At 57.6% G+C, this 27,068-nt stretch overlaps 2 protein-coding genes across 7 annotated transcripts; one reads left to right on the forward strand and one right to left on the reverse strand.

Annotated features, from left to right (window-relative positions):
- Nucleotides 1–270: 270 nt before the first annotated feature.
- MFSD12 (major facilitator superfamily domain containing 12) lies at nucleotides 271–9,795 on the reverse strand. Of its 6 annotated transcripts, XM_079915910.1 has the most exons (10): nucleotides 9,378–9,795; nucleotides 5,403–5,613; nucleotides 3,503–3,641; nucleotides 3,200–3,382; nucleotides 2,817–2,909; nucleotides 2,640–2,732; nucleotides 2,075–2,245; nucleotides 1,895–1,989; nucleotides 622–752; nucleotides 346–506 (listed from the first exon to the last, which is right to left on the reverse strand). In XM_079915910.1, the coding sequence occupies exons 1-10, from the start codon at nucleotides 9,673–9,675 to the stop codon at nucleotides 484–486; spliced, it is 1,437 nt and encodes a 478-aa protein (XP_079772036.1). In that variant the 5' UTR covers nucleotides 9,676–9,795; the 3' UTR covers nucleotides 346–483. The 6 variants fall into 6 exon arrangements, with proteins under 6 accessions (XP_079772032.1, XP_079772036.1, XP_079772037.1 ...); XM_079915911.1 differs by lacking the exon at nucleotides 622–752; XM_079915907.1 differs by having other exon boundaries at nucleotides 1,895–2,245.
- A 9,435-nt stretch (nucleotides 9,796–19,230) lies between these two features.
- Nucleotides 19,231–24,860, forward strand: HMG20B (high mobility group 20B). The gene is made up of 10 exons (XM_079915934.1): nucleotides 19,231–19,273; nucleotides 19,554–19,609; nucleotides 20,097–20,205; nucleotides 20,693–20,896; nucleotides 21,535–21,655; nucleotides 22,001–22,047; nucleotides 22,328–22,400; nucleotides 22,626–22,841; nucleotides 23,495–23,627; nucleotides 24,153–24,860. Exons 2-10 carry the CDS (start codon nucleotides 19,572–19,574, stop codon nucleotides 24,163–24,165), a joined length of 954 nt encoding a protein of 317 aa, XP_079772060.1. The 5' UTR covers nucleotides 19,231–19,273; nucleotides 19,554–19,571; the 3' UTR covers nucleotides 24,166–24,860.
- Nucleotides 24,861–27,068: the final 2,208 nt, after the last annotated feature.

The following is a 27,068-nucleotide window of genomic DNA, read 5'->3' on the forward strand; positions in this document are numbered from 1 at the left end:
GTCTGGGCCCAGCCCCCTAACCCTGAGGCTGGGGCTCCTGGCAGGCTCCGCAATGGCTCTGTCCTCCAGGGCCTGGCGGCACCCGGTAGTAGCACCCAGGAGACCCTAGGCTGGCCGGGGCTGAGCTCGGGGCAGGCCCAGCACCCAGGAGCCTCACATCCGGCCCCCACACAACACAGGGCACCCCGAATCATCCAGACAGCTGGGGGTGGGTTAGAGTCAGGATTGGGGTACCCCAGACCCACAAGGACCCCACCAGCCCCTGAATACCAGAGGGCCTAGCTCGGTGTCCCCGCCCTAGCGGGGAGAAGCTGCTGGTATCCCGCCCACCATGCCCCACCTGACCCCCCCGCAGCCAGGCAGGGATGGGACAGATGCAGGAGTGGGATCAGAGCAGCAAAGGGGCCGCTTGCAGGCCTTGTAGGGCAGCGAGCGTTCACAGTCGCGGTTAATTTACAAAGGGTAAAGGACCATGGGGCGGTGTCAAGGTTGGGCTCCAGGGTGCCCTGCAAGAGAAGGGGGTGGAAGTGGGGTTAGGGAGGGCGGGGCCTGTCCTGGCCCAGACCTACACACCCATGGCTGGTTTGGGGCTTTTGTGGGGTGGCGGGGCCTGCAACTCACAGCTCCGAAGGCGGACGGGCCAGACCAGGAGACTGCACAGAGCCAGGGTGGCGGCCACGCCCACGCCACCCGTCACGGCCACCATCACCCAGTGGTAGAAGGCCACGCAGGCTTTGCAGCAGAGCTCTGAGCTGGGGGCAGGGGAAGGGCAGAAGGGGGGTGAGCAGACGCCTGTCGGTACCTTCCAGCCCCAACCTGTACCTCCTGCTCCTCCCATCTCAGCCGGGGCACCCCATCTTTCCCCGCACTCAGGCCAGGACCAAGTGGTTGCCCTCAACCCCCTCCTCCCCTCCAGCTGATACTTAAGTCAGTAAGGTCAGCTCTGCCTTCCAAGTCTACCCCAGACTGCCCATTTCTCCTTCCTCAGGATCCAGCCCCGTCACCACCTGCCCCCACCACCATCCTAGTCCCCTCCCTGTTCCCACCCTCCCTTCCCTGTCTGTCCTCCCCGCAGTAGCCGCCAGAGGGTGCCTGTGAGCACCTGACTCAGACCCCGCCCCTTCTGCTCACAGCCCTCCAGGGGCCCACCTCCCTAGGGGCAAAAAACCCAAGTCCTCTTGTGGCCCACAAGGCCCTGCACGACCCATCCCCTCCCTGCCCTCCCCTCCTCCCTCTCTCCACCTCGCTCACTGTGCTCTAGCCACAAGGGCCTCGTTGCTGTCCTTCCACCATGCCAGGCACAGTCCTGCCCCAGGGCCTTTGCACAAGGATGCTCCTCCCCATACGCCTAGAACTCCCTGACATCCTCCAGGTCTTGGGTCCCACGTCACCTCAAGGCAGCCCTTCCTGACTTCTCGCCCCAGTCAGGCCTCCCCAAGTGGTGTCCTTCACACCCTTTGTACACATTTATTCATGAGATGATTCATGTGGCTCGTGTTGTCCCCAGCTCCATGAGGACAGAGGACCAGGCCAGCTTTCAGTCCCAAATCCTGGGCTTCTACAGGGTGCAAACTCAGGTCTAGAACCATCTGGGGCTGGAACCCTAGGTTCTGAGGGTCTGAATTACAGGGATTCCAGGCTCTCCCTCTGCCCTGTCTGCTCACATCCGCCCGATCCATCTGTGTGTCCTCAGCACCCGGCCCAGGACAGACTGTTGGCTCAGTAAATAAATGGGTGCTTGAGGTGGGGAATAACCCGGTCTCCCTGGCTGTGAGGCCACCGGGGCGGGGGCTTCTGTTCTCATGGAATTAGCAGACCTGGGGCAGCGCCTGGGGCACAGCACGGCCTCAGCACAGCTCATTAAACGCAAGAACAAATGGATAGGGGTACTCACGAGCAGGGGTGCAGGCTCTGGATGGCCATGACTGCCAGCCCATTGGCCACCTTGTCCAAGAAGCTCATGGCGCCATACACGAAGGCTCCGCTGTGCTGGGGGGGGCACAAGCAGGGGGTCAGCATCCCAGGCCTCGGCCCTGGTCCCCAACCCCAACCCGGACTGGCTCAGCGGCCCTACCGTATGGGGGCCGATGAGGTCAGCTGTCATGGCCAGCGAGGTGACGAGGATGGTGGCACAGCCCATGCCCAGCAGCACAGCCACCACATACACAGCCACACCCAGCTCATCTGCCAGTGCCACCCAGGCTGCGAAGGCCAGGATCACCAGGAGGCCCACAAAGTAGGTCATCTGCAGAGAGCCCGGCCCAGCATCAGGCCCACCTCGCTGGGCAGCCCTGAGCCTGGCACTTGCCCTTTCTGATCTTCAGTCCAGCCCCCAACCCCAGCAAAGGCGGGGCTTTGAGTTGGGTTATCCCTAAGGAGCCCCCAGCTCTGACCTCAGAGGATTCTGAGCCTCAGAGGTGCTCCGAGCTCCAGGGAGCAGATGTTCTAGGGCTATGCTGTTACAGCTGCCACTAGAGGTGGGCGGCTACTTGGGTCTCAACGCAACTCAATTAAAAGGAAACAAAATGAAGCATTCAGTTCCTCAGTCACGCCGGCCACCCTCTGGCTCCCACGCTGGGCCGTGGTCTGGAGTCGCCCAGGTTGCACAAGGCACACTACCCTCTGCCCGGCCTACTCACATTCCTCCCGATGCACTTGTTGACGGGCTTCAGAAGGAAGGAGGAGAGGAAGCCGCTGAGGTACATCACCAGTGGGATGGTGGCGATGAACTTCTGTCGGGGCAGAGTGGGCACAGGCGTGTGAGGAGTGGCTCATCAGGCTCAGGGCCCCGCACCCCCGCCACCCGGCCGGCTCACCTTAGGCAGGTTGAGGGAGTAGGTGAGGTACATGGCCATGTATGTCTGGGACAGGTTCACAATGAGCCTCGTGCTCATGTACAGCGAGCCTACCTGTAAACAGAGGGACGGGTCAGAGGGGGCCCTCCTCTACTCCCATAAGCGGGGAGCACTGAGGGCCAACGGGAGTAACCCTGCAGCTGGCACCCGATCCATTAGTAGTGACTGCCTAGCTGGTCAGGTGGAGAAGAGAGCAGTGACATTAGTAATGTCTGCCCTGGGTGTGGCTGGAGAAGGGGCTACGTTTTGCTCCAATGTCTGCCATCCCTGCCTGCAGCCGCACAGAGTAAGGGCCTGGTGGGAGAGGGGCATCAACTCCAACAGCCTCTGCCCCTGTGACATACCTGATAAAAGGCTGGCTCCCGAAGCCAGTGTTTCCAGAGCAGCAAGGGCCGGGCAGTAGCAGGGGCCAACAGAGGGCTGTGTTCATCTGGCTCCTCCACCTGCCGCCGGCGCCCCTCCCTGGTGCCCAGGTGGAACAGCAGTGAGAAGACAGCTCCAACGCCCACCACCAACAGCGAGAGGTTCTGGGGACCGGGCAGGAGAGGGGTCAGCAGCGACTCTCGGCCCAAGCCCTGAGTTCAGGGCCTTGGGGTTGTCCCACCCGGGCAGCAGCCAGCCTTGGCCCACCCCGGGCCCCAGCTCACCCGGAACACCGGCACATCTTGGACCCCCAGCTGGTCATAGACATCCTGGGTGGACCCCATGTGGGGAGAGCCCTGCAAGTGGAGCAGAAGCCAGGCAGCCCCATAGACGGTGATGCTGGCCACCACGGTGAAGGCGTACCTGCCAGGGCACAGGCAAGGCCTCAGCAGGGCAGCCCGGGAGCCACGCAACCACTTACTCCCCAGGCAGGCGTACAGTCAGAGCGTCTGGGGAACCTCCGGCCAGGTGATTTCAGCCACCAACACACTGGGTAGCCCAGGAAAGCCTCTGCTGGCCTCAGTTTCCCCAGCTTGCACGTATCTGATTTCTCTGGCCCAAGACCCCACCGTGAGGTCCCATCTGCCTGGGGCCTGAATGTAGAGACTCAGCAAAGCAGGGCCAAGTCAGGCCTGCAACCCAGAAGCCTGAGAACCCAAGATACTCAGAAATCCTGGGCTTCAGCTGGGCAAGGGCTCCATGGTCTAGAGTCATCCGAGTCCACTCCTGCCTGCAGCCCCAGAACCATGGCCTGCCTAGGGCCCTGGCCGGGGCGAGGAGCCTCTGGATCTCACCAGGAGTCCACTTCCCCTTCTGAAAGTGAGAACAAGAACACCCGCAGAAGTCAAGGCGAAAATGACACGAGGCAGGCGGTAAAGCACTTGCGGGTAGAAAGCGCCCAGAGGTTGGCCTCTACCGGGCCCAGCCTATCCCCCTCAGCTGGGGCCCTCGGGGGCCCCAGGCATTGAGCAACCCCCGCCGTTAGTGCCCGCAGCTCTCGGCCGTAATGGGGAACTGGGCTCAGACAGGCAGGGCCCTCATGACAAGCGCTTATGCCCACACGGCCACCTTCATGTGTGACGTCCCTCCTGCCGAGAACTGTCATCTGATCCCTGGTCCCACTGCACAGGCCCCACTCGGCTCCAACCCTGTCCCTGGGCACATGACAACCTCTCGGACTTGTGAGAATTCAAGATCTTCTGCATGACGGGCCCAGAACTGTGCCCAGCCCACAGCAAGCGTTCCGTAAGCGCCCCTGCTACCATCACATGCAGAACCACCTCCTTCAGCACCTCAAGCAAGAAACGGACGCGCTGGGCGCCAGCTGTACCCACCTGTGGGAGGCGGGATTCTAAGATGGTTCAGACATTCCCATGGCCTGCCTCCCTGCCCCCTCTAACCCCCTCCCCTTGGGGAACAGGACGTGTGAATGTGATGGGACGTCAAGCCCGTGTTAGGTAACTGTCTGTGGCAAAGGTAAAGGGATTTTGTGGATGTGAGTAAGGGAGATTATCCTGCGTGGGCCTGACCTAATCAGGCGACCCTCAGAAAGTGGGCTCACACCATCCCTGAGATGAGAGACTCGTGCTGGCCTCGAAGAAGCAGCAAGTCCCTACGACTTCTTTTCTTGGCCGTGCCGCGCAGCGTGCAGGATCTCAGTTCCCCGACCAGGGATCAAACCCATGCCCCTGCAGTGGAAGCGCAGAGTCCTAACCATTGGACAGCCAGGGAAGTCCCCACCCCCAAGACTTCTAAATCTATAAGAAGACTGCCAACAATGACATGAGCAGGGCAGAGGGACCCCAAGCCTCAGATGACGCCCCAGCCCTAGCCGACACCTTGACTGCAGCCTCAAGACTAACGCTGAGAACCCAGCTAAGCTAAGCCAGACTCCTGACCCACAGAAACCAGGAGGTGGTCAATGGGTGCTGTTTGAAGTTGCTAACTTGGTGCTCATTTGTCACGCAGCAATGGCTGAATAACACACTAATGTACAGATGCCCACGCTGGGGCAGAGTCCCAGAGCCGCACAGCCAAGCAGAGCCCAGACATGGGAGGGTGGCCCTGGGCCCCCCGCCGTGCCTGCTCTTCGCACGCCTGCCCGCCCTGCCCCGAAGGTTGCACCTGAGAGCCGTGAGCTCCACCTTCTCATGGTCGTTGGTGACGAGCTCCGGGATGAGGCTGAGGTGGGCAATCTGTGTAGCAGCCCAGCCGAACTGGAAGATCACGATGAAGGGCCCGTAGTAGAGGAGGGCAACCCACTCAGGCGTGGTGGCGTTGCAGCCCAGGCAGGGGCTGAAGATGAAGGGGAAGGACAGCAGGACGCAGATAGTGCCTGTGGACAAGCAGAGCGGGGAGGGCACATTGCAGGGTCTTCCCACGCTGGCCCAGGGCTCCCCAGGTGAGCGGGTGGGGACAAAACCGAGACATGGAAAAAGTTAGAGACCCCCTCCACAAACACACACACAACAAAGTCACACAGTGAGTGGGTGTCAGCAACCCGGGGCTCCCCAGGCTTACAGCCCCTGTGACAGATGGGGAACTAAGGCCGAGAGATCTGGGGCCCCCCCTGAGGACACACAGCCCAACAGGACAGAGGGGCTGGGCCTCCCAGTCCAGGCCCTACGCCCCTCGTGTGTGATGGGGGAACTGACACAGAGCCGGCCACATGCTGTAACCATGCAGGGGCAGGGCCAGATGACAGGGGCCAAGAATGGGCTCTTGCCATGCCGGCTCAGGGCTCGCCAAGTTTGCCCCCTTGGTGACAGCTGGGGAAACAAGCCGAGCCTAAGGCCACGCAGCAGGTTGAAAGGGCGCTGTGGAGGTCCCCTGGGGAACTGCCCACCACAGATGCGCCACTTACCCCATCACTTCCCCTTCCCGCCTCACCCATGGAGGGGGCCTTTTCCTCCCAGCTCCTACCAGGCGTCCCGTGGGGCTGCCAGGAGTCAGGAGGCCCAGGTGCCTCTCCCTGGAAAACACTCATACCTCAGAACAAGCACAAGTTCTCCCCGAGGTCCCAAAGGGGCCTGCACCACCCGCCCTGACCCATCCCCTCCTCCCTCTCTCCCCCTCCCTCACTCTGCTCCAGCCACTCGGGCCTCCTCCCTGTTCTTCCTGCCCCAGGGCCTTTGCACAGGCTGTCCCCTCTGCCTGGAATGCTTTTCCCATGACATCTTAGCAAGGCGCACTCCTCTTCATCCCTCCAGGACTCAACTAAAGTGCCACCTCCTCAAAGAAGCCCCCCTGACCAGCCCAGTCACCAGCAGTCCCCTCCCCACTCTGACACCCTCTGTCTGAACCCTGCTTTCTCTCCTTCATACCCTTTGCACACACAGGAATTCTTTTGTCTCTCTGTCTGGGGGGTGGGTAACAGGTCTCTCCAAGTCACTTCTGTGTCCCTGGCACCCAATATAGAGTCTGGCACATCAAGATCTTTTGAATGAGTGAATAATAATAATAGTGGCCTCTATTTAAAACAGCCCAAAGAGGTGAACGTTATTATTAAACCAACCCATTTCCTGATGAGTAAACTGAGGCCCACTGAGTGAGCTGCAGAGCTGCGAGGCCAGCCTGCTGGACTCAGCCATGCTCCTTCCCTCCAGCCCTCCACCCTTCTCCTCCCATCCCAGAGCGCCTGGAGCCAGACTTCCTTCCTCCCCACCAGGCCCCGGAGGTGACCTCATGCCCCAGACCCTGGGCCCACCCCAACAGTTCAGGGACTGGGAAATGAAACCAAAACCACGCTTGGTATTTCTCTGGAACTGGTGCCTGGAAGAGGCACCCCAGGCAGATTCCTGGTGGCCTGGAGGCCACCCCGGGGCCAGACAGGAACTGTAGACTCTGGTCAAAAGAATGTGCAGCCCTGGCCGGACGGACTGTACCCTGCTGCTGCCCAGGACACGTTAACCATTGTCAGGGCCAGGCTGCCTGGCTGGGGGACTTTGGGCAAGTGACTGCCTCTCTGGGCCTCCGTTTCCAGGAAAGGGAGCTAATAAAAATACCTCACAAAATTGGCATGAGAATTAAGAGTTAATGTGTGAAATCGGAAGCTCCTACTTCTTTGCGCCACTTCCTGTCTCAGCAACTTCAAAGCCATGAGATGTCACACCTTTGCAAAAGCTGTTTCAACTACTTGGAATGCCCCCCTACACACATACACTCCTATTCGTCCTTCAAAGCCCCAAAGCTAATGTCCCCTCCTCCAGAGCTCTGCTTCTTCCTATGAAGCCCAGTCTACCCACCTGCCCAGCTTGGACCCGACAGGAGTGTCCATGTCTGGCTTTCCGGGTCCTCTCTGCGCTAGACGGGGAGCCCCGAGGGCTTGTTAAGGGAAAGAATGAGTCTGTCCCCACCACCCACAGACTTGGGTAAAAAAGAGAAGTGAGCACTGAGGCCGAGGTGACCTTCACTCAAGTCACCTTATCAGGCATCACAAGGGGCCACCCTGGCTTCCGCTCTCCACGGATCTTCCTGGATCTCTGCATATGCAGGGAGAGGGCACAGGTGGAGGCCCTGGTATCTGGTTGGGGCACCCATCATAAGCTGAAGGCATAAACACAAAGCCTTCAGTGTACTGACAAAGGTGCCTCCACTACCCTAACCTCCCCTCTGCAAGGGGACTCAGCGTCTCCCCCTGGGGTCAGGTGGGGCCGTCGCTGAACCTCAACCCCCCACCTACAAAACGGGAAGACAGGCTGTTACGAGGTCCCACCTCAGGGCCTTTGCACATGCAGCGTCCACTGCCAGGCAAACCTACCTGTGGCTGACTCCATCTCCTTAGAAGGGGCTCACCTGTCTGCCCCAGAGAAAACAGCCCTCACATCTCTCTGACCCAAGAACTACCTTTTTTGTGTGTCAACGGGTCTACTCAACTATTATGAACAAAACTGCATTTGATACTCTGGGCTCAGCTCTGTAAGCAATCCCAACCGCAGCCCGCAGAGGGATACCTCTGTCTGGGGTCTGAGTCACATGCCTCTCCCTGCTCCCGCCACGCCCCCGCACCCGGGCTGCTAGCCTAATGTGACCCAAGAACAGCCTGTGCATCCTCAGTGTCTAAGAAACTGAAATCCAGCCCCTAAGCCACGGCCACAGCAACGCCAGCCACTTGCAGGCAACTTGGAGATCTGTTGTACCTTGCAAAAAATGTCCCTCATGAGGGCCAAGGCAAATCACTGCCTCCTCAGTCATTGTGCCCAAGGGCAAGGAGATACCAGCCGGCCCTCCTGGTTTCTGGAAAGCTGCCGCCCAGAATTCCCAGAAGCGGGCAGGATTCCTGGTTCTACCTCCTTAAATGCCCGGCATGCCCCAAGCGCCAGGATGCGGCGGGTACTTCTGCCAGCGAAAGAACAGCAGGCAAAGTGGCCAGGGCTAATCTCAGGGCCCAGGGTCCGGGCGGGCAGAGAAGGGATGCCAGGAGCCGGGCCTTATCATGGGTGTGCACCGGGCAGGGTGCCCCGGCCCCCGTGGGACCCACCTCCTCCCCTCACCAACAGCCCTCTAGTCCAGGTAACTCCCTCATAACAAACAGAGGGTGACCCCATTACCTGCTCTGCAGATCCCCATCCCATCAGCCGGACAAGCACAGAACCCCGACCCTTCTGGCTCACCCGGTCCCCAACCCAGTTCCCAGGACAGCTCCCCAAAGCCACCAAGTGCCAGGTTGCCCGAGATGAGTGAGGGGATGGATGCACAAAGTGCACTGGGGGAACAGACAGCCAGAGGCGACTCTAGGCAGCCTGACTCAAGAGTTGTCCTGGGTGGTCACCCTGATACAGATGAAGTCAGGCCAGACCAGATAGACTGACAGAGGAGGCGCGGTCAGTAGACCCAACCCAGAGAGGGTTCAGGGTGCCCCGGAGGATCAGACAAAGAAAAGTGACACTGGACGGTCACACGAACAGTCAGACGGAGGAGGCTCCGCGGGTCGGCCGGCAGCCATGCGACAGACAAACAGAAGGGGTACTGGGCAGTTAAGCAGACAGATGGGAAGGCTCATGGGTTGGGCAATTAGAGAGGACGGAGTAGTGGGACAGAGGGGGTAGGTTCGGGCTCTGAGCCAGGCAGTCGGATGGGGGAGTCCGGACCGGGGCTTACCGACCAGGTGCCAGGCCTTGCGCGGGCCGAAGCGGGCGCAGCGGCCTGCGGCGCGGTCAGCCTCGAAGCCCACGAGGGGCGTGCACAGCCCGTCGGCCACCTGACCGAGCAGCAGCAGCAGGCCGGCGCCGCGCGAGCTGTAGGCGCGCACCGAGTGCAGGTAGAGCAGCAGGTAGGTGAACCACATGGACGCGCAGAGGTCGTTGAGGAAATGGCCCACGGCGTAGCTCAGCCGCGCAACGAGGGATAGCGGCCGCGGGGGCGCCCCCGCTCCGGCCGCCGGGGGCCCCGGGCCCATGGCGGCGCTCCGGGCTCGGCCCGTCCGTCCAGCGCCGGCAGACGGGACCCCCGGCCCTGGCTGCCCGCGCCCCGCTCTCCCTGCTTCGCTGTCCTATCCCGCCCCGCCCGCCCCGCCGAGCGCTTTTGCGGCGACAAAGCCGGTGGACCCGAGACTAGCTCCGGCGGGGCGGGGAATCCCGGGAGCGGCGTCCGCGTCCGCCAATCGGGGCCGCGGGCCAGGGACGGAAAGCCAATCATCACGAAGAGAGGCGTGGTCGCGGGGTTAGCCCGGCCTCGACGCCCGGCACCGACGGGGCTACTGGGTCCTAGCGCCCGACGATTTCACAGTGGTTTGCGGACCCCTCCCACGTAGGTGGGGGGCGACGCCAAGGGCACCCCTAATCACATCCCCGTCTCCAAGCCCGCGCCACCTCAGCCTGACTGCAAATTTACGAGGCCTGCCTGCTGGAGGCCGGGGCAGACGGGGTGAGTTCGGGGCGTGGGTGGGTGGAAGAGAGGTCTGAGTCCGACCTCGCCTCTCTTGGGGCCCGGTGATTTCCCGACGCGGAGAGACCCAATCGGATGCAGAGAGGACGCATTGGTTCTAATTATTTAGTTATTAACGATAATAATGGGGATAATCAGAATTCTAACACCAGCTGGTATTTAATGAGGGCTGACTGTGCCGAGCGCCCCACGTGGATTTTCTCATCCCACTAGAGCAGGAGGCGGGGCAAATCTCCGATTTCACAGGCGACAAACCCGCCCAGAGAGGGGACGCAGGTGCTCTGGGGCGCACAGTGAGTCAAGTGCATGCGACTCTGAGGCCTGTGCTCTGGACCCCTCCCCATCCTCCTTCCAACAGCCCTCCCACGATTGGGTCACCACGCAAGCAGTTTCAAGTTCCTCCAAGCGTAGGGTGCAGCTCCCCCGGCCTCCGGTCCTCCAACAGCAGTGGAGGCCTGCACTCCACTGCACTCTGGAGCCAGAGTCACGGGATCCAGCCCCAGCCCCACCCCCTCCTAGCTCTTCCGGCTGGGACGAATCCATTTCGGGGGGCCTCAGTCTCCCGAGCTCTAGAATGGGTATAATGTATGTTTAAAAGGATATAAGCTTTATCTTTTTTTTTTTTTTTTTTTGGCCTCACCGCGCGGCAGGTAGGATCTTAATTCCCTGACCAGGGATGGAACCCGCGCCCCCTGCAGTGGAAGCGAGGAGTCTTAACCACTGGACCAGCAGGGAAGTCCTTTAAGCGTTCTCTCAATATTCTCAGCCAGAAAGGCTTTCCAGCACCCTCTCCTCCCCCCTCGGTTATTACTCCGGGTTCCACTGTGTCCTGGGCTGCCCCCATCACAACCCTGACACCTCCTCCTTTCCCTGCCCCAATTGTAACTGTCTCCCCCACTGGACCATGATCCCTGTGAAGGCAGGAACCAGGTCCCTCTTAGTCACTGCGTTGTCCCCAGCGATGCCTGGCACATAGTAGGAACTCAAGAAACATCTGTCAACCGACTGAATGGTGGACATACAGGCAGAGAATCAGAAATGCAGACAGAAATTGGGAAACAGAGGGGAACCCACTTATAAACTTGAAGCCCAGGCAGCCCAAGGGGTGCCTGGCCCAGACGCCCACACTGACGCAGACCACCGACAATTCTTTCATGAAAAGGAGCCTGAAAAACTGGTGTGGATGGGGAATAGTGGCTCCAAGAGATATAGCCTGGCAGGGGAAGAAAGGAGATAAGGGGTAGACCCAGATCTTTGATAAATGGATTAGGAGAGATAAGAACCACAAGTCTTTCCTCCCTGCTGGGTATGCTCCCCTTCGATGATTTCTCCGAAGGAAATGGAAGACGACTTTTAAAATTACTAGCCTAGGGACTCCCCTGGTAGTCCAGTGGCTGAGACTCTGCGGAGTTCCCAGTGCAGGGAGCCCAGGTTCGATCCCTGGTCAGGGAACTAGATCCCACATGCTGCAAATAAGAGTTCGCATGCTGCAGCTAAAAATAGATCCTGCATACCGCAACTAAGACTCAGTGCAGCCAAATAAATATTAAAAAAAAATACTAGGCTAAGCTTTTCATTTGCATTCCTCCTCTCCTTTCACCCCTCAACACTTCACACCCATTTTTTAAAAGTCTTTATTGAACTTGTTACAATATTGCTTTTTTTTTTTAATATATATAAACGTATTTATTTTTGGCTGCGCTGGGTCTTTGTTGCTGCATGCGGGCTTTCTCTAGTTGCGGCGAGCGGGGGCTACTCTTCGTTGCGGTGCTCGGGCTTCTCATTGTGGTGGCTTCTCTTGTTGTGGAGCACGGGCTCTAGGCGCGCGGGCTTCAGTAGTTGCGGCACGTGGGCTCAGTAGTTGCGGCTCGCAGGCTCTAGAGCACAGGCTCAGTAGCTGTGGCGCACGGGCTTAGTCGCTCCGCGGCATGTGGGATCTTCCCGGACCAGGGCATGAACCTGTGTCGCCTGCATTGGCAGGTGGATTCTTAACCCCTGTGCCACCAGGGAAGTCGCCACACCCATTTTACAGATGAGAAAACTGAGGCTCAGACAGACGTCCCTTGCCAGAGGGCAAGCAGCTAACAAGAGGCGGATTCAAGTTTCCAACTGAGCTCCCTGTGACTTCCAATACCTTTGAGTTATTTATTCACTGGCAGGAGAGAGCCCACCTGGAGGGAAAGGTGGCTCAGTTTTCCCTCTTATCCGCCTCCTGTGTGGGTCAGGAACACAAGACGTCATCCCCGCAGCCCCTTGGGGCAGATGCAGCAGGGGAACGAGGGGATGTTTGGCAGAGGCACCAGCACATCTCTGATCTCTGGGTCCTTGAGCTGTTAGAGTCAGCTAGTATTTCCTGGCCTTGACTCCGTGGGGAAGGCAGGAACAAAGCTGATTCTGACCCTGGGGGAGCCAGGGAGCTGCTTCCGGAGCATCATCATTCATTCATTCATGAACTCATTCATTCATTCATGAACTCATTCATTCAGTGGACCTGGTCTCAGGCTGAGCAACTGTGGACCCCCAAAGCTTCTGAAGCCCCTCGTCTTAAGGTGGGGGGGGCGGAGCCACACCCTCCAAGCCCCCCGTGGTCAGTGCTGGGGCTGGAAGAATCAGACCAAAAGGGTGATTAAGTGGCAGAGGAGTTGGGACATTACCCCCAGGTCACTGGAGCCACAGTAGAGTTTTTAGAAGCGGGGAGGGTCAGATAAAACGTCTGTGGGGGTGAGGGTGAGGGCGGTTTATTCCAAAGCAGGCCTCAGCTGCATGGGTGGGACACCAGTGGAGGGCATACATGACCCGAATAAGAGGCAGACTTGCTGGGAAGATCAGAGAAGGCCATTGCCTAGGGGAAGGAATGACAGGAAGGAGAGATAAATGCCCAGCCCTCAGAGAAGGACAGACAGGCTTGTGGTCAGGAGAGATCTGGACATCCTTTGATGCCCCCAGAGCATCCCCAGCCCCCTCAGACGCGCCAGAACCGCGTCTCCCCTCCTCCCAGCTGGAGATCAGATGTCCCGGTGGCCGCTGTCCAGCCTCCGGAGAGGTGCTTGCTTTGATCTTCTTCTGACCCAGGTCAAAATGGGGGACGGGGGGGCACTCAGAGAGGGAGGGTTCGGATGGAGGCTCAGAAGAAATTTCCTTAGATCCCTGGGTGGCTGTGCAGAGCCCACAGCCAAGACCAAACCCAGGCAGTTTCATGCAAGCCACTCAGTTTCCCTTTCTGTGAAATGGAGGTGAGAGAAGCAACTCTGAATAGAGTTCTTGGGAGGTCTTAGGGAGATCAGACAGGGAAAGAACTTCTTGGGCCCTGGAACGGGGTTTCTCAAGCTGGCCAGTATTGACAGTTGGCCCTGGATTGTTCTCTGTGGTGAGAGCTGGCCTGGGCATTGCAGCATCTCTGGTCCCCACCCACCCCTGGCCCCAGTCGTGAAAACCAAAATGGTCTCTCGCCATCGGGTGGGGGCAGGGGAGGGGGCGAATTGCCCCGAGGTGGGAACCACTGCAGTAGAAAATCCTCTGTAACACGGGCTTCAGTCTCCGTGGACAAGACTAGCCAATGCTTGTCTGTCCTTCTGTCCTACCCTGAGGGCTGGGCATTTATCTCTCCTTCCTGCGTCATCCCTACCCCTAGGCAGGGCCTTCTCTGATCTGAGCACTATGCCGTGAAGTAAACTCATTCGAGTGAATTAAACTCATATCCTTCCAACATCTCATAAAGGCAGACATGGTTATTATCCTACTTCACAGAGGGAGCAAACTGAGGTGCAGAGAGTTTTGATAAATTGCCCAAGTCACACAGCTGGGGCTCAGCGCCACCTCCCTGAGCTCCTGAGGGTCCAGCAGCAGTGGGGGTGCCCCCTCCTCAGAGGTCTGAGACCCCCGTCTCCACACCCCTTCGTTGCGGCAGCTGATACCTCTGTGTTTCCCTTTTGCCTCCTCGGCCCTTCGATGCCGATGAAAGCAATCCCCTGTATTAAATTCACTCTGTAAAAAAGCCTGAGCAGGGCTGATCTATCCTGGGAGCACCGACAACACCCTGATCCTTCCTGGGGGTGGAGAGAAGTTGAACCACCCTATGCTAGCAAATAAGCATTAAAAACATAAACGGGGGACTTCCCTGGTGGTCCAGTGGTTAAGACTCTGACTTCCAACTCAGGGGGAGCAGGTTCAATCCCTGGTCGGGGAACTGAGATCCCACATGCCTCGCTGCCAAAAAACCAAAACATAAAACAGAAGCAATATTGTAACAAATTGAATAAAGACTTTAAAAATGGTCCACATCAAAAAAATCTTTAAAAAAGTAAATGGGGGACTTCCCTGGCGGTCCAGTGGTTAAGACTCCGTGCTCCCAATTCAGGAGGCACAGGGTCGACCCCTGGTCCTGGTCGGGGAACTAAGGTCCCACATGAGCACGGCATGGCCCCAAAAAAATAAAAATAAACGGGAGGCACCACACCCCAGTAATTTCATGTCTTCCTACCTACCCTGGAAAAGCCAACCAGGGACATCAGACGGCAGGTTGAGAACGTTTGAAGCAGGGGCTGCAATACAGTCATATCGAGAAAAACCAGAACCTGCGTCAGCCAGGGCTCATTAAACAGGCGGTGATGCGGTCCTGCTGTGGAATGTTACCCAGCGCCAGAGGGAACGAGGCACTGCTCCGGACCTCACATATAAAACCACTGGGAGAAAGGCTATGAACCCTCAGTTTGCAGGGGATGTTCACAGCATGATGGCCATGTGATCCCAAAAAGCAAGATGTGAGCTCACATTCCTTATAGGAATACATTCACACTCGTGTGTGTGTGTGTGTGTGTGTGTGCGCGCGCGCGCGCGCACGCACGTGTTGTGTTTTTGGGTTTTTTTATAATTAATTTATTTATTTGGCTGTGCAGGGTCTTAGTTGTGGCACACGGGATCTTCGTTGCCACACACGGGATCTTTGGTTGGGGCATGTGGGATCTAGTTCCCTGACCAGGGATCAAACCCGGGCCCCCTGCATTGGCAGCATGGAGTCTTAACCACTGGACGGCCAGGGAAGTCCTGCACGTGTTGTGTTTTGCACTGTGTCTCCCCAACATTCCTAGGTGAAAGTCCTAACCCCCAGGACCTCAGAATGTGACCTTATTTGGAGATAGAGTCACTGCAGATGTAATGATGTAATGATGAGTCACAGCTGGAGCAGAGTGGGCCCTAGTACTATATGACCGGTGATCTTAGGAAAAGGGGAAATTTGGACACAGACACATACGCACAGGGAACGTCATGTGCGCGTGAAGGCAGAGATGCCGTGATGCTTCTATAAGTCAAGGTGTGCCGCAGATTGCCAGGGACCCCCGGAAGCTGGGAGAGCACAGAGCATGGGACAGACTCACGGCCTCAGAAGGAACCAGTCCTGACCAAGCCCTTGATCTTGGACTTCTGGCCCCCAGAACTATAGCCCTAGGAGACTCATAGAGTGCGTGCGTGCGTGCGTGCGTGTCTAGGAGAAGTTTTGCTAAGAAATGTAACAAGCTGACAATGGAGAGTACGGTGGAGGTATGGTGGCCTTCATACACTACTTTAATTTTGTACAAATGAAATGAATTTGCACATTATTTGCATAATAAAATTAATTTTGTAAACAAAGACATTTAAGCCATCCTTAACAGATCTCATATTTCTAGGACCACAAATCGGGATACTCTTCCTGATTTCGTACTTTAAAAATTTCCAAATGGAGCATAGAAATGAATGCAAAGAAACTAGCATGAAATTATATGACATTAGACAGCTAGAGTTCCTGGTTTTACTGAGAGCTAGGACTTGAGAGAACTTTCTTACTAAGAAAAACCTATTTATAATTTGGGGGCAAAAGGATCTGCTTTTAGATAAACGTATGAAGGATGTAAAGTCAAACAGCAGAAATGCTACTTCTTACATGCTTGTTGGGGGGTGGTGTGTGTCTGGATTGCATGCACTGGACTGAATGCAATGCAGTTTGGACCCAAGACACTTTTGTTTTTTCTAGAAAATACCCACACAGCAAGGAATTTGTATCGATGCCAAAGAGCTCCAAACTTCTTTCAAAATCAACCACAGTAGGGACTTCCCTGGTGGCACAGTGGTTAAGAATCCACCTGCCAATGCAGGAGACACGGGTTTGAGACTTGGTGCGGGAAGATCCCACATGCCGCGGAGCAACTAAGCCCATGAGCCACAACTACTGAGCCCGCGAGCCACAGCTACTGAGCCTGCGTGCCACAACTACTGAAGAGAAGCCACCGCAATGAGAAGCCCGCACACTGCAACGAAGAGTAGCCCCTGCTCGCCGCAACTACAGAAAGCCCGCACAACAACAAAGACCCGATGCAGCAAAAAATAAATAAAATAAATTTTAAAAAATCAACCTCAATAAATTGGAATGTTGGGATTGACATACACACTACTATTTATAAAACAGATAACTAATAAGAACCTACTGTATAGCACAGGGAATTCTACTCAATCCTCTGTAATGGCCTATATGGGGAAAGAATCTAAAAAAGAATGCCTATATGTATATGTATAACAGATTCACTTTGCTGTACACCTGAAACTAATACAACATTGTAAATCAACTCTACTCCAATAAAAATTTTAAAAATCAACCTCAAAACCTTTCATTTCTTTTTGATACACAGGAAGACCCCTAAATTCCTTGTGTGGTACCTTGGGAGTGGAAGGACAGTTTCTATGCCAACACCAGCCTTGTCAATCAAGCCAAAGAGGCGGGGCTCGGAGGGTAGGTCTTCCCCTGTCTTCTAGCTTGGAATTCTCACCTAGATATGCTAGTTTCTAACCCAGCAGAGAGGCAAGCGAGAGTGGGAAGTGCCACATCGGATTAAGCAACAGAGCAGGATGTGGAATCTGGGTCTGTCAAGATCCCGGGGAACTACTCATCTTCCTCAGCCCTGGGCTGGCTCTTCGAAATACAGGTTCATTGGGATTTAATTCACACACCAGATAATGCACCCATTTAAAGTGTACAGTTGCGTGGGTTTTAGTATATTTAAAGAGTTATGCAACCATCACCGCAGTATAATTTTGGAACATTTTGAGCACCCCCAAAAGAAACCCGTGCCCATTAGCAATTACTCTCCATTGCCCCTCCCCAGTGATTCTCTAGCCCCAGGCAACCACTAATCCACTTCCTGTCTCTCTGGCTTTGCTGGTTCTGGACAATTCACATAAATGGAATCATACACTGTGTGGGCTTTTGTGATGGCATCTTTCATCGAGCCTAATGTTTTCAAGGCTTATCCTTGTTGTAGCATGAATCAGCAATTTATTCCTTTTTATGGCCGGTGATATTCTATTGGATGGATGGACCACAGCATTTATCTGTTCATCAACTGATAGACATTTGGGTTGTTTCCGCTTTTTAAAAAATTTTTTTAAAATTTTATTTATTTGGCTGTGCTGGGTCTTGGCTGCGGCAGCCATGCTCCTTAGTTGCGGCTCGCCGGCTCCTTAGTTGTGGCATGCATGTGGGATCTAGTTCCCTGACCAGGGATCGAACCCTGGCCCCCGGCATTGGGAGCACAGGGTCTTAACCACTGCGCCACCAGGGAAGTCCCTGTTTCCACTTTTGCACTAGTGTGAATCTTGCTACTGTGAACATTCATGTACAAGTGTCTTTGTGGACGTATGTTTTTAATTCTCTTGGGTATATCCCTAGGAGTGCAATGGATGGATCGCATGGTAACTCCATGGTTTGTTTTTTTAACCTTTTGAGGACCTGCCAGACTGTTTGCCAAAGCTCCTGCACCTGCCTGTTAGAAATTTACATGATTCATTTATTTGTTTATTCAACATATATGTATGGAGAGTGCCTGTGGGCACTGTTCCGGGTGCTGGGAATATAGCATTGAGCAAACAGGCAGCTCACAGGGAGCAAACGAACATATGGAGAAAAGATAAGACGAGGTGGGGTACAAGCCTGGGAAAGTCTCACTGAAAAGGGGCCCATTTAATCTGGGGGAAGGGCACTCCAGGTGGAAGAAAGCGCGAGTGCAAAGGCCCAGAGGTGGGAATGAATGAAATGTAGGTATCTGAGGAACATCGAGGTAGCCGGTGCTGAGTGAGGAGGAAAGTGCAGGGAGGTGAGAGCCGGAAGGTGATGTCGGCAGATTGTTTAGGTTCTAATGGGCCATCATGAGCACCCAGTAACCACAACTAGCATCCTGGGGTCAGAGGCAACCCCAGTCCAGGCTGTAAGAAGACCAGGCTGCTGCCTGGGGATCCCCAAGATCCCAGGGCAGTCTCCTGGCCCTCCATCTTCACGAGGTCCTTGCAATTTTCCTGTCCACACCACCTTTTCCTAAATGCTTCCAGCCCAGCTCCCGGTCTCATCCTCGCAGCATCCCAGCCTCCTGGTCCTGAACACCGTGCAAAATCTCCATTGCACAGGAGAGAAAGCAGAGGCCCCTTCACAGTAAAGAGAGTAGCCCCTGCATCCAAAGGCCCCCGGCTCAGAGCAGGGCGGGGCACGGCGAGGGCGTCGGGGGCTACAAGTCCTGTCAATAAACGGGAAATTTCCCCTCCGGGTTTGCTAAGAACAGGTCCCCACCTTGCCGTGGGGTAAGGGGCTGCTCCGAAAGACCTTAATCCCTCCCCTAGCAACCTGCCGCCGTCCCAGGGTAACTAGGGCGGGGCTCAACTCGGAGTCACAGGTCCCCGGATCCTGCAGGGGCGGGGAGTCTCGCCTTCAGAGGGGGAGGAGGAGTCCGCGCCGCGCCTACTGGCCCTTTAAGAAGCTCCTCCTTGCGATGCTTCAAAGCATCCTGATTGGTCCCGAGAGCCGCCGAGCGCAGCCGAACTTGACGCACCCGCCCGCAGCGTTCCCTACTTACCTCCCACGCGGCTCAGCGGCCGCCCCAGCCAATCACCAACGGGCGCGCCGACCCTCATCTACATGGTCACGCCCCAGGGGAAGGGCATACCCAATCCGATCGCTCGCCGAACCGTCATTAGCATGCCGGGGGCGGGACAGGGCGGGGCGGACGGCAGGGGTGGGCGGCAGGGGCGGGCTCGGGGAGGTTGGTTGGAGCGTCGTAGAAGCCGAGAGGTCCGGGAAAGTTTCTTTGGAGGTGAAAACAGCCGCGGAACTCGGGGCCCTGCGAGGCGGCGGGGGCACGGGGGTCCAGGGGCCGGTGCGGGGCCCTTCCAGGGCCGGGGGGGTGCGGACCTGGGCCTCCTGGGGGGGCGATTGCCCAACAAAGGATCCTTGGGGCGCCTGCCCTCGAGGGCCTCCCCGCCCCCGGTTCCGGCCCCCCCAGGCGCCCCGGACCCGGCTTTCCGGGGCTCCCCAGCCCGGCCCCGTCGTCACCGGCTTGGGCGGCCCTCATCGGCCACGCGTCTACGTTCCAGGTGCGGCCGGGAGTGGCCATGTCCCACGGTCCCAAGCAGCCCGGCGCGGCCGCCGCGTGAGTGCGACATCCCCTCCCCCCAGCCCACTCGGAGCTGCAGCCTAGCCCCCACCTCGTCCCGTTGGAGCTCCTCGACCCCCGCCCCCCAGGGTCTTGACTTCCCCGACTTGGAGCAGGCCCTCCCCCTTGGGCCCCCACGGGCTTCCCCCCAAACCTCCGGGCTCCAGTTCCTTTCAGGGGTCCCCTACTAGCCTCCCCTACTGCTCTTACCCGAACCCTGGATCCTGACCTCCTCTGACCCCTGCTTCCTGAACTCAGGAACCCCTAGCTGCCAGCGTTAGCGTCGTGGGGGCGTGGGTGGCCCTGGCGTCCCGTGGCTCTAGTCTCTCCCACGCCCCCTGTGGCCCCCCCTAGTGCTTCTGCCTCAACCCCCGGATCCTGACCCTCTCAGAGCCCTCCTCTGAGGGAGGACTCAGGGCCCTCTCTGCCAACTCCGCCGTCGGTGTTGGGAAGTGGGGGTGACCCTGGCTTCCCATGGCTCCAGGCCGGCGAGCGGCAAGGCTCCAGGACAGCATGGGGGCTTCGTGGTGGCTGTCAAGCAAGAGCGCGGCGAGGGCCCGAGGGCCGGAGAGAAGGGGTCCCACGAGGAGGAGGTGAGAGTCCCTGCACTGCGGTGGCGGCGGCCCTTAGTCTTGAAGCTCCGCCCCGAACTCAATTTGAATTCGTTGTGGCTCCGCCCACAGTCCAGATTTCCCTCCAGATGCTGAGGCCCCGCCCCGTGCCAGATACCACGCCCCAAGAGCTCCACTGCCACTCTAAGTCCAGGCCCCGCCCACTGCCCAGGGATCGAAGCCAGTACGGAAGCCACGGCCACAACGAGGCCACGCCCACAACACAAGCCAGCCCCAACCCTGGGCTGATCCTCTGTCCCCAGTACTTCTCTGATCCCTTTACCCCTGGCCAGGGGTCTCTTAACCACACTCTCCCAACCCTGAACCCTGACCAGGCCATACTTCCAGGCCTTCTGGGTCCTACCTCGTGGTTAGGCCCCGCCCAAGTCTTTCAGGGCCCCGCCCCTTCCCCTCTGGGCCCGGCCCCAGCCCTCCAGGCCCCTCCCAACGGCGAGGCTGGGTTCTGCAGCCGGTGAAGAAGCGAGGCTGGCCCAAAGGCAAGAAGCGGAAGAAAATCCTGCCGAATGGGCCCAAGGCACCTGTCACCGGCTACGTGCGCTTCCTGAACGAGCGGCGCGAGCAGATCCGGACGCGCCACCCGGACCTGCCCTTTCCTGAGATCACCAAGATGCTGGGCGCCGAGTGGAGCAAGCTGCAGCCGGCGGAGAAGCAGGTGGGGACGGCTCGGGACAACTGACCTTCCCTCACCCACTCAGATACCCACCTGCAGCCACTTACCCCAAAGGAACAGGTGTGGAGGGTCCTTCGTTCCTCCTGGACTCCAGGACCTGGAGAACTGACCACCCATTAGCTCTCTCCAGCTTGTTGAAGGGAGGGGAGAGTAGCAGTAGGCTGGAATAGACATAAAATTTAATAAACAACGTTAGACTAAAGAAGTAGGGGTGGGGGCTGGATTTCTGTTAGAAACCTTATGGTTTTTAAGTTCTGGTAATTAATTTAAAAATTGCAAAAACATCAAGGAAACGTTAGCACCAGCTTGCACCCTCTACCCTGGGATTTCAACAAGCAAAATGCGTTCGGGAGGGCAGTCCAGCCTGGAGGTGGGAGCCTGCAGACATTCAGACACCAGGGAGTGGTTTATAAAGGCTGGAATTGGGATGAGGTCGGTGAGGTCAGGGAGTTGAGAGGTAGCCTGAGCAGCAGCCTGAAGGGTGGGGTTTTGTCTGGAGGGCAGTAGGGCGCTGTGGGAAGGTGCAGCACAGTGAGCTGACTGATGGAGATGGGGTCTTGCCCTGCGAGGGCTACCCTGCCCCTGGGCTGGGCCAAGCCTTCTCATGCTGCCCCCGCCAGCGGTACCTAGACGAGGCTGAGCGGGAGAAGCAGCAGTACATGAAGGAGCTGAGGGCGTACCAGCAGTCAGAAGCCTACAAGATGTGCACAGAGAAGATCCAGGAAAAGAAGATCAAGAAAGGTGCGAAGGGCCCCAGCCCCCAGGCAGCTGAGTGCCTGCTCTGAGATAGGTGACACAGGCAGACCAACCTACCCCCTCCAAAGGGCTCTCACGGTCCCGTGTGAATGAGACACACATAACCAGACAGTTGTGAGTGAATAGGGCTGGTCAGCGCTGAGACTGGGCACACACAGATGCGGGGGCGGGGGGAGGGGGCCAGGTGGGGATCTTGACCCAGGATGAGTAGGGCTGACTAGGGGAGGGGAATGATGGTGTTCCAGGCAGGGGGAACAGCACGTGCAGAGCAAAGCGTGGGGTCCGAGGAGACCTGGGAGGCTCACCCTGCCCTCCTCCCTCCCCCACCAGAGGACTCCAGCTCCGGGCTCATGAATACCCTTTTGAATGGACACAAGGTAAGCTTCCCTCCTCCATGGAGGACACCTGGGCAAGAAAGGTCTGGAGGTACTTAGACCTCTGGGTGAGTGAGCACCGTCGCTCCTGGGATGAAGTGAGCGCCCGGTCCAGATGTGTGCAAGCAGAGGCTGGACAGCCACACAATGGGAAGGCTGTAAAATGGACTCTTACCCAGGTGGCCTGAGGAGACCCTCCCAAGCTTAGGGGATGTCCCAGAGGGGGTGTGGCTGCCCTCCCACCCTCTCCCAAAAATATTGCCACCTTGTCCTGTCGTCCCAGGGTGGAGACTGTGACGGCTTCTCCACTTTCGACGTCCCCATCTTCACGGAAGAGTTCTTGGACCAAAACAAAGGTGAGCGCTGACCACAGGTTCTTGGAGCAAGTGTTGGGCCCAGAGGGCGCCAAGGGGGTAGGCAGTGGGTGCCTTCCTCCCCTGCCCCCGTAGACCAGAGAGCTGCGGTGTGGGGCTGGAGGCAGAGCAGTGACGGAAGGCCTGGCGTGAGGCACAGCGAGGGGCAAAGCGCGGCTGAGGGAAGGCAGGGAAGCGCCAGGATCTGACCCGGCTCCCCGCCTACAGCGCGGGAGGCGGAGCTGCGGCGCCTGAGGAAGATGAACGTGGCCTTCGAGGAGCAGAACGCGGTGCTGCAGAGGCACACGCAGAGCATGAGCAGCGCGCGCGAGCGCCTGGAGCAGGAGCTGGCGCTGGAGGAGCGGCGGACACTGGCGCTGCAGCAGCAGCTCCACGCGGTGCGCCAGGCGCTCACCGCCAGCTTCGCCTCGCTGCCGGTGCCGGGTGCGGAGGCCCCGCCCCCAACCACCCTAGCCCCGCTCCTCCCACCCCCGCCCCGCTCCTCCCACCCCCGCGAGTCCCGCCCCGCTAACTCCGCCCTCGACTACTTCGGGCTCCGCCCAGGCTACCGCGAGTCCCGCCCCCTCTGGCCCGGCTCCGCGAGCCCTACCCCTCACCCCCTCACCAGTCTCTTCACAAACCCTCACCTCCCTCCCTTTCGCCACGCCCCTGCGGACCCCGCTCCCGGCTACCCGAGCGCCTCCCGCCCCGCTGCCAGACCTTGCTGCGCCAGCCCCGCCCACGCTGGCTCTCGCGCCCCGCCTCTGACCCCTCCCCTCATGCCAGTCTTCCGCGTTCTTTCCTCAGCTGAGCTGGGCCAATTTCCCCTCCCCCACTAGCCTCCGCATCCCCCCCCCCCATCACGACCCCGCCCTCTCCAACTTGCTTCATCTGACCCCTGCCACAGCTGACCTTGATTTCCCCGGGTCCAGACACCCTGACCGCGCCCGCCCGGCCCCACTGAAGTGCGCTCCCGACCCTCTCCCCAGGACCCCGCGCTTACAGACCCCCACCCTCTGACCTCTGCTTCGGTGGAGACCCCACCGCGGTGACTCCTCCGCTGGGCTCGGCTGACGGGTCCCCCCCCCCCCCCCCAGGCACAGGCGAGACGCCCACGCTCAGCACCCTGGACTTCTACATGGCGCGGCTGCACGGTGCCATAGAGCGCGACCCCGCGCAGCACGAGAAGCTCATCGTCCGCATCAAGGAGATCCTGGCCCAGGTCGCCAGGTGTGTGCCCCAGCCGGTCTGCCCCCAGGCCCGTTCAGCCCAGCTGGGGCTGCCTTGAGTAGGGGCTGCCTCAGGCTAGACCTTCGCTGGCGGGACCCGGCGAAATAGACTAGCTTTAGGCCTCCAGCGGGGTTTCTGGGGTCTGTGGGCGCTGCCCAGTGGGATCTGGCTGCCGGCTCTTTTTCGGAGGGCACAGCCCATGCGGGATCTATTAGGTGGGGCTGGTTTGATGCAGGTGGCTAATGGCCTAGCCCCTGGGGGCGCTGATTCGGCCTGGTACTCTATTACGACTCTGGTGAATCATCCAGCACTCCCTTGGCCCAGGGGACCCGAGCTTCCCCAAAGCTTCGGGGTGGGTTTTTCTGGGTGCCTCCCAGCTGCCCAGGATAGGTGGGATCAACTCCAGGCTCCCCACCCTGGCATCTGAAGGAGCAGAGAAGGATGGCCTCTAGGGTACCCAGGAAGGGGGTGGGGTTGAGAGATGATGGGGGTCCCCCCTCACAGATCTCCTCCCTTCTGTCACAGTGAGCATCTATGAGGGTGTCTGCTGCCCCATGATCCAGAGAAGACCAAGCCCTGGTCACGGCCCCTCCCCCACCCCCACCCCATGGAGGAGGGGTGTGGGTCCATCCTTTGGGGCCAGGCCCAGTCCTGCACCTTGGGGGCTCCAGCCCCCCTAAAATTAAATTTCTACAGCATCCCTCTAGCTATCAGTCTCCCCAGCACCCCAACCCAGAAAAATCGCCCACCACGCACAGTGCACAGAACCCCATGGCCCCAGGGTCCACCACAGGGCACGTCACACTACACGGATGTGGGAACAGCACACATGGACAGCGTGACCCGGGACAGGAGGAGACCCGCAGCCGCTCATCCGCCCAGTGTGGGGAGAGTTACACACCCTACACCGGCTCTCCAGGACCAGTCCCTGGACACAGGGCAGAGAAAACCCACACCTGACACACTGGGACTCCTGCCTGGCAGGTGCCACCCTGAGTGCCCACACGGCCAGGCACGCCGCAGGGACACACTCTCACACTCCGGGCGGGGCCCTCTACCCCAGAATGGGGGGGCTGGTACTGACCACCCTACCCTCATCCAGCTGAGGGACCCCCGTGGAGGGGGCCCCTTTGCCACTGCTCAATTGGACTTTTTAAATAAAAATGGAATTTGAATTTCAAGCTTGTGCCTGTGTGTCTTTTGGAGGGAAACAGGCCAGGACCCTCTGTTGGGGTCCTAAGCCTACTCTCCCCAGCCCCTGGCAACCAGAAATCCACTTTTTTTTTTTTTTTTTTTTGGGCCACACCACGTGGCGTGTGGGATCTTAGTTCCCCGACCAGGGGTGGAACCCATGCCCCCTGCATTGGAAGCCCGGAGCCTTAACCCCTAGACCACTAGAGAAGTCCCACAAATTCACTCTCTGTCTCTGGATCTACCTGTTCTGGACATTTCATATAAATGGAATCACATGCTGTGTGTCCTTTGGTGTCTGGATTCTCTCACTGAGCATCGTGTTCTCAAAGTTCATCCACATTGTAGTGCATGTCAGTGCTTCATTCCTTCTCCTGGCTGAATAATATTCCACTGTGTGGATGGCCCACATTTTGTTTATCCAGCATCTGTTGATGGCCCTTCGGGTTGTTCCCACCTTTTGGTTGCTGTGAATCGTACAGCTGAGAACATGCATGTACAGGTTTTTGTTTGAACACCTGCCCTCACTTCTGGGTCGATCCTGAGAAGCAGACTTGCTGGGTCAGATGGCAATTCTATGCTTAACTTACTGGGGAACCCTCTCAGAGACTTCAGCCTTTAATGGAATGTTTGGGGCAGCTTAAAAATTCTAGGGAGTAATTTGACAAGCACTGATGTTACCGGTTGAATTTTGTCCCCTCCAAAGAAAATCTTGAAGCCCTAACCCCCAGAACCTCAAAATGTGACCGTATTTGGCAATAGGGTCACTGCAGATATGATTAGTTAAGATGAGGTCATGGAGTGGGGCAGCCTCTAATCCAATATGACTGATGTCCTTATAAGAAGATAAAGATTTGGACACAGCTGCAGAGAGGAGACAGCCATGTGACAACGGAGGCAGACACAGGCAAAGCACGCCTCCAAGGAATGCCAAGGATGACCAGCCACCAACAGAAGCCAGGAGGGGCAGGAAGGATGCCACCCAGGGTGTCAGAGGAGCTTGGTCTTGCTGATTTCTAGCCTCCAGAACTGTGAGAGAGTAAATTTCTGTTGTTCATGAGCCAGCCAGTTGGTGGTACTTTGTTACGGTTGTCCCAGGAGACTCGAAAAACGATACTCTCACACACCCACGTCCAAGTGTGTGCTCCCTCCTCTCACGCCCTCCCTGGCTCTGTACCCTCATCCCAAATTTGGAGTTTACCATTCCTGGGCAGGTCTTTACCTACTTTTAGCACAAAAGGATGTCTTCCCACAAGAGTACCATCCTGATGGATTTTTTTTTGGTTCGTTTCTAAAGGTTCGAAAGTAGACGACTCTGTGGCTTCTAGTTTAATCACAAAGTTGTGCAACCACCAGCCCAACTTAATTCCAGAACATTTTCATCACCCCCAAAACAAACCCCCCTCCCATTAGCCATCACTCCCCATCCTCCCCTCCCCCAGTCCCAGGCAACCACGAATCCACTTTCTGTCTCCATGGATCTGCCTGTTCTGGACACTTCATCTAAACGGCATCACACGCTACGTGGCCTTTGTAATCTGGCTTCTTTCAATGAGCATCGTGTTTCCAAGGTTCATCTGTGCTATAGCGTGTATCCCATTTTGCACGTTTTTAAACTTTACATAAATTTTCTTACATCGTCCGAAGCCTTCTGCAACTTGCCTGTTTTCATCAATGGTTGGTTTCTGAGATTCATCCAAGGCGAAAGGCCTCTCTTTGGAGCTGCTATATGGCATTCCACTGCTGTTTATTGAGCCAACCATCGTTCCTGTCGGTGACGCCTAGATGCTGTGTTCCCAGGGGATTCTGAGAGACGCCTCCTGGTGCCCAGAACTTCCTTCTAATTTATCTGTAACCCAGTGTGCCCACTGTGTGCCAGGATACAGCAGGGGATGAAAGAGACCAGAACTCCTGCCCTCCTGAAACTGACATTCCAGTTGAGGAGACAGAGGAAACACAAGATGAATAAATAAACTATCTGCTATGTCAGGTCATGCTCAGTGCTAGGGAGGAAAAAAGCCAGAAAGAGAGATTGGGAGATGGTGATAGGAGGTGACAACTGAGCCAAGAGCCGAAGGAGGTGAGGGAGTGAACCACTTGGAGATCTGGGAGAAGATGTTCCAAGTGTAGGGGCACAGCCTGTGCAAAGGCCCTGGGGCAGGATAGTGCCTGTTGTGTTGAATGAACAGCAAGGAGGTCCGTGTGTCTGGAGCAGAGTGAGCAAGGGGGAGAGAGGGAGGTGGGGAGGGC

Source organism: Stenella coeruleoalba (genome assembly GCF_951394435.1).
Source record: "Stenella coeruleoalba genome assembly, chromosome: 3".
Classification (NCBI taxonomy): Eukaryota; Metazoa; Chordata; class Mammalia; order Artiodactyla; family Delphinidae; genus Stenella; species Stenella coeruleoalba.